This window comes from Ursus maritimus, unplaced genomic scaffold (genome assembly GCF_017311325.1).
Source record: "Ursus maritimus isolate PB19 unplaced genomic scaffold, ASM1731132v1 scaffold_30, whole genome shotgun sequence".
Classification (NCBI taxonomy): domain Eukaryota; kingdom Metazoa; phylum Chordata; class Mammalia; order Carnivora; family Ursidae; genus Ursus; species Ursus maritimus.
The window spans coordinates 15,165,109-15,178,162 of record NW_024425564.1 but is presented as its reverse complement, the minus strand read 5'-3'; the positions used below and the strand labels follow the sequence as shown (position 1 = coordinate 15,178,162).

At 50.5% G+C, this 13,054-nt stretch overlaps 1 protein-coding gene across 2 annotated transcripts in view; it reads left to right on the top strand.

The window, feature by feature from the left end:
• Positions 1–3,166: 3,166 nt before the first annotated feature.
• Positions 3,167–13,054, top strand: part of SLC22A23 (solute carrier family 22 member 23) — a 174,155-nt gene continuing 164,267 nt past the window's right edge. For both annotated transcript variants that reach the window (XM_040645011.1, XM_040645012.1), the window contains exon 1: positions 3,167–3,832. In XM_040645011.1, coding sequence (XP_040500945.1) covers positions 3,167–3,832 — 666 coding nt within the window. The remainder of the gene's footprint in view (positions 3,833–13,054) is intronic.

Below are 13,054 nucleotides of genomic sequence, written 5' to 3'. Positions count from 1 at the left end.
GCTGATGTAGGAAAGACAGGAAAGACCCTGAGAACAAGACCTTAAAGGAGCAGAAAGGCAGATGCTTAACTGACTAAGCTTAACCGCCCCCCATCTAAGGATTTTTATCACCTTTTGGGGACAAGGACTAATAAATAGCAGCTTGGCAATGAAACTTTACCCCAGAGTTAGGGTTTCTCCCACCTAAAAATGCATATTAACAAATATCTCTTAAAACTCTTCCTGGGGTGCCAGGATGGCTCAATTGGTGGAGTGTGCGACTATTGATCTCGGGGTTGTCAGTCTGAGCCCCACATTGGGTGTAGAGATCACTTAAAAATAAAATACTTTTTAAAATTAAAAAAAAAAAAACAAAAACCCCCAAACTCTTCCTATGGTATTACAATCTGCCCCTGCACGTTAAAATAGAGACACCCTGGAATGTCCAGTCAGAAGGTATGTGTTCAAAGCCCATTTCTTTGGCTCTGCTGTGGGCCAACTCTTTGATCTGGTGCACAGTTAACCTTTAGAGCCTCATCTGGGAGACCCACCTCTTGGGGGTTCCATGAGGACTGAATGAGAGTGTGTATTTGAAAGCCAACCCTGCAGAATTCAATATGATTTATTATTACGATTGGAATGGCCTTCAAGGTCCCTGGAAATGCTTATTTTGTGATGAGTGCTAAGAAAACAAAGGGTCCTTGTGACTTTGGGATATAGAGGTAGAACTCAACACAAAATAGAACTCTCCTGGAAAAATCAGTCTCTGAAGAGGAAATAAGTATCTGTGAAGTTATATTTAAAGTCAGAAATAGGGGCGCCTGGGTGGCACAGCGGTTAAGCGTCTGCCTTCGGCTCAGGGCGTGATATCGGCGATCTGGGATCGAGCCCCACATCAGGCTCTTCTGCTATGAGCCTGCTTCTTCCTCTCCCACTCCCCCTGCTTGTGTTCCCTCTCTCGCTGGCTGTCTCTATCTCTGTCGAATAAATAAAATCTTTAAAAAAAAAAAAAGTCAGAAATAAAATGTTGATTTTATATAATAGTAATTGTGGTGGTAATAAGACACAGCTAACATTTATTAAGTACTTTCTCTGTTCCAGGCATGGCAAACACTTTGTATTTATTATCTCTTCTAAGGGAGAGAGGGGAGAAAAGAAAAAAAAAATCAAGGTAATAAATAATATGAACTTGGAAAAGAAATCATTACTATACAATGTGCCCTATTATCCCCCCCAAAAGCTCTTTAAATACGTGCAGGTTTTGAGACCCATTTCTCAGAGGACTGGTATCTTCTGCAGCCCCATGGGTCCCTTTGGCCCACAGTTATCTAATCTCCCCTTCTCAGCTACTCAGAAAAGTCCATGACCTCCGATCCCCGAGGCCCAGCTCACTAACAGACTTGAGAAATAATTTTTTTCGCGGATGTGCCAGTATTTTAGTAGTAAGCACATGATGCCCACAAAAGAACTGCAGCTTAAAAATGTAAGCAAATAATTGAAACGCAAACGAATACACTCAGTATGCGTAGCTTAGAGTGTATTCCTTTGTAAAGCAAAAGCATGGCTTTCACGTTTTCCCCCCAAATCATACTGGAAATGGATTACTCTAAGACTTCCATTAATAAACTTATCAGAATGTGAAATGTCTCCAACATGTGGGGACGCCGGGGTGAAAGGTGCCACGCTATTCTCATTTCTGCCAGGCCCCAGGTACAGGAGGAAATATGCTAATGCAGCCGTTTGCCGCAGGGCTGGTGTTATTTATATAGCGCTGGCTGGGCAAGGTTCGAGCTGGAGCTAAGGAGAGGTGGGAGAGGTTTGTCTTCTTGTGTGGTCACAGATGTGTGAACCTGTGCACTTGGCGTTCGAAACGTGAATTCAAGATCTCGGGGAGGGGGTGGGGAATACCATCACTGTTCACGTTTATGTGTATACAGTATAACTCGTGCTGGCGATGTATCCTTTTAGCATTGTACTTACACAGCATGCATTTTGGAGCGGGGAAGACATGGCGATTTGGGAGTGGGTGCCGCGCATCGTCGCCGGTGACCCGACGCTGCGGGTGACCAGCGACCTGAAATTGGCAAATGCGCATTCTTGACACTGCTCCGTGGGCACAAAAATCAACCATTATCTGAACCCCGAAAAAAGTGCGAGGGGGTTGCTCCCGAATGCTGGCGACTTTGGTCTCAGGACCGGGAGTGGGGTGTGGACAGCGGGTAGTGGGCACCTCTGAAGCGAGCAGAGGTCACCGAGACCCGGCGCACGGGGGTGGGTGGAAACCCCTCGCGGCTTCGGGAGCCGAGCCTCGAAGACAACCCAATTCACACGCTCGGCGCACAAGCCGACTCCTCCGGGACCCCCAGCCCACCCGCGCCTGCTGCGCCGCGCGCCTGCTCCTCCTCCACCTCGCCCGGCGCGGAGGGGGAACAAGCAGGGGATCCTCCAGCCAGGCAGGCGCGGGGTGTCCCGTTTCCCCGCCCCCTCCCGTGGATCCCGCGGCAGCGGCGGCGCGTCCAGGCTGGAGGGGGCGCTCGCGCGCAGGAGCCGAGCGCAGCAGGTGCCGCGGTTACCTCCACCTCGGCGGGGGGAGAGGGGGCGGGCCGGGGGGCAGGGGAGGAGGAGGAGAGAGGCCGGCTCGCGGAGCCGGAGAGCGCGCGGCCGGCTCGGCAGGCTGGGACCCGAGCTCGCGGCTTCCGGGAGGCGCCCGAGGCCGGATAAATACATCCCGGGCTCCCGGGGAGAAGCGAACGCTGCCCGCGCCGCCGCCAGCGCCGCCCGCGCTGCCCGCACAGCTGTCCGCAAGGCGCCGAGCCGCCCGGCTTAGGCGCGGCGCCCGCTCCTCCTCCTGCGGCCGGAGCGGAGCAGCGGAGAGCGGCGGGCTCGGCCGCCGGCGCCCGGGCCGCGGAGCCGATGAGCGGCGGCGGCTGAGGGCCCGGGCCGGCCTCTGCCTGCCCTCTGCCCGGCGCCCGAGCGGGGCCGCAGCGCCCGGGGCGCAGGGTCCGGGCCGGTGACATGGGGGCGGACTGAAGCACCCGGGGCGGCCAAGCGCTCTCTCTTGAGCCGCGGGCCCTCCTCCGCGGCGGCGGCGGCTGCGGGCGCCCGGCCCGGCGCGCTCTGCCCGGGGCGCCCGCGGGAGCCTCCGCCGCGCTTCTATGCGCCTCTGCGGGCGCCGTGGGCCCGGGCCATGGCGATAGACCGGCGGCGCGAGGCGGCGGGCGGCGGGCCCGGGCGGCAGCCGCCCCCGGCCGAGGAGAACGGCTCCTTGCCGCCCGGGGACGCTGCGGCCTCGGCGCCCCTCGGGGGACGCGCGGGCCCCGGCGGCGGTGGCGGGGAGATCCAGCCGCTGCCCGCCCCGCATCCCGCCGGCGGCGGCCCGCACTCGGGCTGCAGCTCGGCGGCGGCGGCCCCGAGCCTCCTGTTGCTGGACTACGACGGGTCGGTGCTGCCCTTCCTCGGGGGCCTGGGCGGGGGCTACCAGAAGACCCTCGTGCTGCTCACCTGGATCCCGGCGCTGTTCATCGGCTTCAGCCAGTTCTCGGACTCTTTCCTCTTGGACCAGCCGAACTTCTGGTGCCGCGGGGCCGGCAAAGGCGCGGAGCTGGCGGGGGTTACCGCCACGGGCCGGTGGGACGCCGGCGACGTGGCCAACTGGACCAGCCCCCCGACCACCCCCTTCTCCACTGCCTCCTGGGGGGCCGCGGGCAACCTTAGCAACGGCAGCGGCGCGGACGGGGGTGACACGCCACCCCTGCCGTCCCCTCCGGACAAGGGGGACAACGCCTCCAACTGCGACTGTCACGCGTGGGACTACGGCATCCGCACAGGCCTCGTCCAAAACGTAGTCAGTAAGGTAAGGGCTGCGACCGCCCCGGCCCCTTGTCCTTCTCCAGAGTCTTCCGCTCCTGGATCTCCTCCACCCTTCCCTCGTTCTCCCTCCGAGCAGACCGAGGTCCCTTAAAGCGATGCTAGCCTGTGTGTACATGCATCTGGCATTGGCTTAATCCTCCGTCCCCGAAACGAGATGCATTTGCTTGAGTGTGAAGCGGGGGCTTTTCGCTGCCTTCCTCGAGGAAACTGCCTCCCAACCCTAATGGGGCTCCATAGCCTTTCCTAGTGTGCACCCAAACTCCTGCCCGAGTGCACGTTTGGAAAGAGAGCCCCCCCCCCATGACTTGACCTCCCTTCCCCTACCTTTCCAGCTGTCACCCTCATTCAGGCAGAGGTGGCCCTCGAGAAAGGTAAGGCCGCTGACCTGTCAGCCAGCCAGCTCTGAAGACTCGCCTCATGCAGGTTTGATGGCTGGAACCAGGATCTCGGTTCTAGTCTTCTGCCGGGCTAGTGGTCTCCCACAAAGAAGTCTCTATCCATGAGACCAATGTCATATTCCCAGATGTTCTTTCTGGCAGACCTCAGTCATCCCGTGCTGGGTTTGGAAACAGACTAAAGCCAACTAAAGAACCCAAGTTAGAGCCAGAGAAGCAAAGAGCGTTTGCAAATTCCCTTTCTCGCCTCATTGTGTTCATTCCTCTCCAAAGATTGGTATTTTTGACTTTAGATTTTGCCACAGTGGTGTTCCCTCAAATGTTTTCTCGGAACTTCAGTACTATCTCTAGAGTATAGGAAGGAAACTAGGAATTTGTTTTGTATCCCCGGACCAGCGCGGCTCTCACAGAGCAGCTGCTTTTGTCTGAAGCAGCGAGACCCTGGGAAGCTTCAGCTGAGCAGCCGCCTTGCTCAGAGTCCAGACGAGCCCCTGCAGCAGGGGGATGGCATTGTGTGAAATGGAGCAGCAGTGTTTTTTGAGAGGAGCTGTGTGGCCAGCAGAAAAATGGAGACTGGGCAATGTCAGAAAAATCGATCCCTAAGACATCTCTATTTTGTAATTTTTCTTAACATACAAGAGACGTTCGTTAAGCAATTTGTGGTTTTTGTCCCTTCTGTGTTTTAAATAACTCATTTGCATTTCAAAGTAAGTGTAGACCCCTCCCCCCTTCTGGGCAGTTCTGGGACGAGTTTTAAATGCTTTGTTTAAAAGTGAGACTGAAATGCGACAGAGTGCGTGTGCTTTTCCTCCCCAAATGAGTGTTAGTAAACAGTTGTAGCTCATGGATGTGTAAGATGAAACTCTTACATCATCATAATCATTGTTTTAATCTTGTACCAACGTGGCAAGAAATGATCTGTCCTGTGGGAACTGCCAGGATCAGCTGTTAACGGGGAAGATCCTTCAGGCTTGGTTCATTCACCTTGACACCCCCCAACCCCAGCCCCAGTGCCTCTCCTTTCCAAATGTGCTGCTGTGACTCTGTTTCCCATCCGTGCAGGCCAACATTTGTCTTTTGTTACCAGCATGGAAAAATTCAGAACAATGACTACAGTGACTATTTTAACACCCTTTGTATGTCTGTGCAAGTAAGGATTTGGCGACATTTTCAAATACTTTAAACCGTTTTTTAGTAGAGGAGGAATAATAGAGATCAAAGCAACTGTGTTTAGCCGGTGCTCTGTCCTAGGGTCAGAGGGGAGGGGAACTTGAAAGTTAAGAGGTGGGATGGAGCATCATTATCCTGGTGGTGGGGACCCAGGAACAGCTATTCACACTCTGCCGGATGGCGGGATGAGAGGACTAAAATAGTCCTTGAAAACAGGCTTTAAAGGCACAGTGGAGAGCTGGCCAGTTTTTCTAAATTAGCACTCAGGAGGGTCAAAGATGGCAGTAATGTGTGCCCTATGCTTTGGGGCTGCTAGGCAAGACGGGGAGCTGAAGACCTGGGGACAATAGTTAGAGACACATTTTCTTGTAAGATAAAGACTAGAAAGGACATATTGATTTTCACGCACAAATAAGATCTAAATAAAAGCCTGTCCTTCTACAGTGTTCTATTCCATAACAAAAGCCTTAAAGAGCCCTTGAAGCACATTTGGCATATACTGAGGCCGACTTTCAGCGTCAGCTAGCTGTGCCCACCGGCTACTGTATCACAAGGACAGATATGGAGCGTGCACTGTGATGGGTGTGCAGTTCTAGGGGTCAGCTGCCTGTCAGCTTTGTTTGTTAGAGCAGAAGTGGAAGGTGTCCCCTTCTGTCAGTGGATGAAAGTTCAGTCTGAGAAGTTGCCTTTTGTACCCTCTTTCCCCCGCTCCATACCATGATCTAGCCCCTTGAAAATAATCTCACACCATGTCTCTGTCATTAGATTTCCCTCCGCCTATGTCCCCCTCTAGTTAGTGTCCTATTCTATCCCTAAGTGTTAGGTGGGGAGGGGATATAGAAAAACTGCCAGGCATATAGTACGTTCTATTGTATTATATTATACGTACATATTTTATTAGGAATATATATTATATTACAAATATATCATATTCTAAATATACATTATGAATGTATGTTATACGTAGTACAGAGCCTGTCACATGTAGGCTGCAATAGCACCTACACCCGTGAAACTGTCGAGCCAGTTAGAATCCCAGGTTATTATAGTTAAAAGGGACCTTCAGGCTGACAAGCCTCTCTCCTCTCCTGATTAATATCGCTGACATGGGTGCCCCTTCCAGGATGGGAAAGGGGGGCCCCATTGGCTAGGCAGCTCACTCCATAGTTGCTCTTCCTTGCAGACAAGCATGTTTTGGGGTGAATGTCACTCAGGCCATCTCACGCCTATTCGTATGGCTTGCTCCTCTGAAGGATTCTTTTTCCTTTATATAACGTGTTCAGATATCAGAGGATACCCAGGTTTCTTTCCTGGCTAGAAAATCTCCAGCTGCTTCAGCCATTCCACACATGACAAAATTTGCCATACTGATTGCTCCCCTTGGCGTGTGTGTCTCTTAAGCATGAAACTCAGAACACAGCCGGGCAGGCCCTGTGTGTCCTAATCAAAAGCGACCCTGGGTGGACACTCACGAAGCCTGCCGTTGATGCCTGAAGGCTTTCAGTAAACATGACAAGCATCTATCTCAAGACCACGGTCACCAAATCTTTGTGGGATTGCGTTGTCAAGGATTTCTCAGGCTACACTTCTGTGACATGGCACACCATTTAGGTTTCTTCGTAATAGTTTTGGGTTATTAGAAGGCTCCTGTTAGGATCTGTTTACTTCTATTGGGCTTTGGTATTTGTTCCAAAATTTTCAACGCCTTCAAAATAATAATAATGATATCACCTTTCTCTTGTGCAACCCTATAAAGTTTTCCAAACGTTTCCTTTTATTATGTTACTTCCTTTTATTAAGAATGTTGAATAATCCAAGGCCAGTCTTAACATTATCGTGGGTATTCAATTAACTCCCATCTGGGTGGGCCCAGTGCTGTGCACCGTAAGCCCTGTGTTCAGATTCCCAGTGACATTCCTAGCTCCCCATTTTATCTCCCAACCATGCCTTCCCGAAACAAATCTAACAAAGTTCTGCTGTCACTTAGAGGTCAGCTCTGGGAGAACTGAGGCCAGACATGGCTCCCTGTCCAACACCAGCTTCCCCTGGCAGCTCAGATTGTCAAAGATTCTACACAAGGTTAAAAAAACACAATACTGCTGACTTTAAAATATTCCTCTTAATAATTTGCATCGTTATCCTGCATTGTTCTGAGTGAATCCTCCTTGGTTTCCAATGCTCACCACTTCCTCCAGTAGTCCTTGGAATGTTGCCAGAAATCAGTGTCAGCTGCTAAACTTTCTAAGCTCCATTCTTTTTCTGTATATAAAGTTTGGGATGTTTGTCCCCGGTCTTCTGATACTTCTTCTGTTCTCCATGAATTCTTAAAGATTGCTGGCTTTCATCCTGTAAGTACATCTGAGAGTTGTTTAAATATCCTGGGAAGTAATTTGTATTCTTTTTCTGGGGCTCAAGTGTAGAAGTATTTAAAGTGATTCAGTACAATTTAATTAGGGTTAAAAATAATTACAATTTCATTGCAATAGTAATATTTTTAAAATAACCCAGTGTCAGGTCATCCCAGTGGTGGTTGGCTTATTTTGTCTAGTGTATACAACACAACAGTGAACATCTTTATGCATCTCTATTTTTAGAAATTGACTAATAGATAATGCATGCACATGGTACAGAAAGCAGACAGTAAAAGTAACATTGCCTGCCATCTCTGCCTCCAGTTTCCCTCTTCAGAAGCAACCATGGTTACCAGTTTCTTATGTATCCTTCTAGAAATAGCCTATTTTCATTTATATACTTGTCTCTCACAAACAATGGCATAGTACATACATTGTTCTATGCCTGTTTCCACCAATATTGGGGATGGGGGCCTATCACTAGTGAGAGAAGCCCTCATTTTGCATCTGTAATATGTCTGCATAGTATTCCATTGTATGAGCAAGCCATACTTTAATTAGTCACCTATTAAGGGGGCGCTGAGGTTTTTTTCCAGACTTTGCTGTTACATAGTTTGTAATGAAAATCTGGCATGCATGAAATTCTTAAAAGTGGAGGGTCGAAGTCGGCTACATTTTTATTTTGATAGATGTTAAATGCTCTCTCTAGAGAATTTACCAATTTCCACTTCATCTGTCATGCTGGAGGTCCTGTTCCCCATACGCTCCCTGACCAAGAACTTACCACACTTTGAAATGTCTCTTAGTTTGATCTGTGAGGTGTATTTGGTTGTTGTTGTAATTTGCATTCCTCTTGTTATGAGGGAGGTTAAATGTGTCTCTGAAATTTTTTGAGCCATTTGTTTCCTTTTCTTTGAACGGCCCTCCTGGGGTCCTTTGCCTATGTGTGTGTTTTGGGGGAGGAGTATACAAAAGTTACCGTAGAAGTACTTCAAGCAGAAAGTAAATTAACTCTCTGCATGTCTTGTAAATGTTTTCCCCCTGGCTCTCTGTTTGTCTTTTTCTTTTATTTATAGTGTATTTGTTATGTAGACACTTTTGGTTTGTATAGATTCAAACTAATCTTTTCTGTTAGGCTTTCTGGGTTTTGCATTAGATTTAGGGCTTCCATAATCCCAGAATATTAGAAAAAGACCTTCATACCTTCTTCTAATATTTTTTTGACCTTGGTACCTCTGTCATTTGGTGTTGCAGATATCTGTTTTGCTTTGATTAAGCTAGTAGGATAAATTTCTAGAAAGGGAAATAAATATGAGGTCCCTGGATATAACCAGTGTTTCATGCAGGCTTCGACCTGCTCCTAACAATGTCCTAAAAACTGCATTCGGCAGTGGCAGAAGCTAAACGGTTGTTAAATAGCCCTTGTCATTTTTGGGGAGCCAACACTCTGCCCCGTGCCATGGGGTTCACCTTTCCTGCATCTTCTTGTTCTGAGCTGGCTGCAAAACTTCTTTTTCTTCTCTTTCTCCTCCTCCTCCTTTTCTTTTTTTTCTTCCTCTTTTTCCTCCTTCGTCGGTAGCAATTTTTGCAGGTCTCAATTCATTTTGGCCTTCAGTCCAGAGTAGGATTGGGTCAAAAGTTGACGTCATTTAAAACCATGATGGGCTTTCTGAATGTCAGTCCTGGCGTCGCTGCAAACCAGCAGGGAGCGGGACCTGGCTTGGCCTCTACTGACGCTGAGCCAGTGTAGCCCTCTCTAGCCGGCTGCACGCTCGGGAATGTCTCGGTGGCTTCTGATCAGCCATGGTGGGAGCATTTACACCATGGAATTGGCAAACACTACACGTTGGGGTTTTATGTTTTCTGCAGAGATCCAGGTGTTAAACGATCCTTACGCCACTAAGCGTGACCCTAGGCTGCTCCTTCCTTCCTTTTTCTTTCTTTCTTTCTTTCTTTCTTTCTTTCTTTCTTTCTTTCTTTCTTTCTTTCTTTTTCTTTCTTTCTTTCTCTCTCTCTCTCTTTCTTTCTTTCTTTTCTTCCTTCCTCTTTCTTTCTTTCTTTCTTTCTTTCTTTCTTTCTTTCTTTCTTTCAACTTTTCTCCCTCCTTCCTTTCATAGATGAGTCACACTTTTGGGCCGAGCTTTGTGCTATGTGTCCGGGATACAATGACAGCTATAAGCAGTTCTGCTCCCATAGAGCTTATAGACTAATGAGGGAGGCACACCTTAACTAATTAATAATAATCCTTTAATTACACGCAGAGTTAAGTGTGTGGAAAGACAGGGAAATGAAAGACAAGAACAAAAAGCCTGGCCTACACTGACTGGTCTCTGAGTGCAACTGACATCTGAATTGAGATCTTAGGTCTGAGTGGGCAAGAAAGGAGAGAGGGGAGAGAGAACAGCATTTGCAAGGGTCCTGTGGTATGTGAGAGCTTAGAATTGCTAGGAGACAGTGAAGGTGGGAACGTGGCAAGGGGTGGCTATGAGTCACATTCAGAACATCGGCCATGAGATGAACCAAGTCAGGTGAGGGGATGAATTGGGATGGAGGGCGGCAAGGCAGAGCAAGAGAAGGGGAGCTAGGATGGGAAGTGGGGCTCTGTGGAGAAGCAGAGGGGAGGGTGCAGAGCATTTGATGGAGCGAGGTCACCTGACCGAAGGTCTTGGGGAAACCGAGTGGTGCGGGCCTTGGGAAGGAGGCCGGCCAGCCCAGGAAGAGGTTCTGAGGAGCAGCTGTGGGAAATCGCTTTGCAGCTGCAGGCCCAGGCCAGACTTGGGGCAGGAAGCAGCCCTGGCCTATTGAAGTGTTCCAGCATTTTCTCCTGCCCTCCTGCTCAAAAGGGGGGAGTGCTAATTGAATTTGAACAAAGCTGAAAGACCCTGACATGGGAGACCATCAGTCTAGAGTTTACTTTGATCCAACCAGCTTTACCTTTACCAAATGCCTAGTATAGGTAAAAAATATCGTCCTGGGCACGGCTAGCGTATAATATGATCTCTTCGTCCAAAGTCCTCAGTTTACAGATGGGAAGACTGACGCTGGAGTGAGTATGGGGGGTGGCTCTGACTTATCCAGAGCCACCAGCTCTGGAGGGGCTCGAATCCCGCTCCCCTCACCCTGCAGGGTAGTCTTGCCTCTGCCCAGGAGCGGCCCCCACCGGGAGAGGGGCCAGCAGGCGCTGGTGGGCTTGTTTTCTTGGGCTTGTTCCTTTCCTCTGGGCTGTCGGGGTGGTCGGTGGGCTTGTGCAGACCGCCTGTCTGGGCAGATTGCGCGGACCTCCGCTCCTTCTGCCTGGTCAGCCCACTCGTCTGGGACGCCCTGTCCTCCCTCCTTCAGCCCTGCTCATCCTCGCTCTGCTCTCCACCCTTGACTGGGTCCCTCTGTGCCAGCACCAGCTGTGTGGCGTTCAGAGTGGCACCTGGTCCTCTCCCCACTGGAGCTGTGTCTGACTCGCCTTTTACCCACCAAGTCTTCACTGTGACTGTCTGAGCTCACGTGAATCTGAAACCGTGAAAAGAGGAAGAAGGGCTTTTTCGTGTGGCGGGAGTGGGTTCACGTCCTGACAGCTGCTTGGGACCAGCAGGTATTACCAACAGCTGGGACAGTCACAGGTACAAGGCCGTTAGCGTTATCTTTGGGAGCGGCAGGAAGCTTATTCTAGCGTCATCGCTCCCTGACCATGAGGCTAGAATGAGAACAGCTGGGGAGAGGCCCCCCCCCGACCCCCCCCCCCCAGCACCAAGCAAACCCGAGGAACCTGGGGATCTCAGATCCCTTTCTCCCTCCTGTGTGTGGGGTGAGGACCGGCCGAATGAGTCATCTGAGAAATACTTCAGTGGGGAGGAGCCCATAGGACACACCTGGGAGAGTGATTTATTCCTTGGGCACTCCGAGGTGCCTGTCCCTTCCTCTCCGTCCAGAAACCCATCACGGGGGGGTGGGGGGGCAGGTGTGCCCTTCCTACGGGACGCGGGAATCCAGGGTGGCCTGAAGAGTCTGACCAGAACGGACCTCTAGTCTGAGGAACAGACCATGTAATGGCTTTGTTTGTTTTCAGGTCACTGGTCACAGGGCTCCAAAGGGTCTGAAAAGGAAAAGGCTTTTCTGGCCGATCTCGAGGAACAGGAGAGCAGGGCTCTGCCAGGGGCTTCACACCCCCTCAGAGGTCTTGGCTCAGACACTTGAGTTCCTGCCATTACGGGATGGAGAACCAAGTACACGTGTTAAAAAGTCTGGGCTAGCCATGCTGGTGACAGTGGATCACAGAAACTGGAATTTTAGAGGAGTTGGTGGTAACTTTGGACCTCAGTGGCGGGGGTCAGAGAGCTTACCTCGGGGGCAGGTGTAAACAGCACAGAGGGCCAGGCACCCCCCTAGGGCTGCCCAACCCACCCCGGGTGCTGTCGTTGCTGACTTGTCATGGGAGGGCCGTGACTGGCCTCAGTAGCCTTCAGACTTTGATCACCTGTGACTTGGGGCTTGTCCTTTCCTTTGCTCGAGGCTTTCAGTGCTGGCCATTATGTGTGGGCAGATGGTCCTCCAAACGAGTGACCTAGAGAATGACAAGGCCTCTATTTCTAGGAAAGAGGGGCAATGGTTATTGACTGATTGAGGTGGATTTCCCCTAAAATAAATCACTGCTGAAATAGAATACCGCCCAAGGGCTCACCACACCATTCATTTGCATAGGATTATATTCCATAATACCTCTTGTATGACTCTTGGTTGCAAGTAAGGAAAACAAACTTCACGTGACATTGACAAAACAGGAAAGCAATGTATGGGAAAAATGCAGGAATGACTCCGGGAACCTAGGGTGGGATCTGAGAGCAGAAAATTGTGCAGGGGGGGGGTTGAATCAGGAGCCCTGCTGCCACTGCCCTTCTGTCAGAAGCCACATGTGCTCTCAGCCCTTCCTCCAGAAGTCGGTTTTGTTCCCCCTACAGACTGACTTTGTCCATGCTTTTGCTTACCTCGTCAGGCACCAGTCAGCACGGAGGCCTGCATTCCTCTGTCCATTCCACGTTCCTGGGTTCAAATCTGATGCCTAGGCAGGGTTCAGAGTAGGGGATGCAGTTACCCAGCACTGGGGGTCTCCTGCAGACCATGTGGCCCAGGGTGGTAGTAGCCATTCTTTATTGGGGTGGAAGGGATTAGAGGTGAATCTTTTTGGCAGTTAATCGAGAATAATTAAATATTGATAATTGAACCATTACATATTTTAAACAAAGTATTCTTTTTCTTCCTAAACACTCAGGATTAATTTACCTGGCCCCTGAAGCTTAG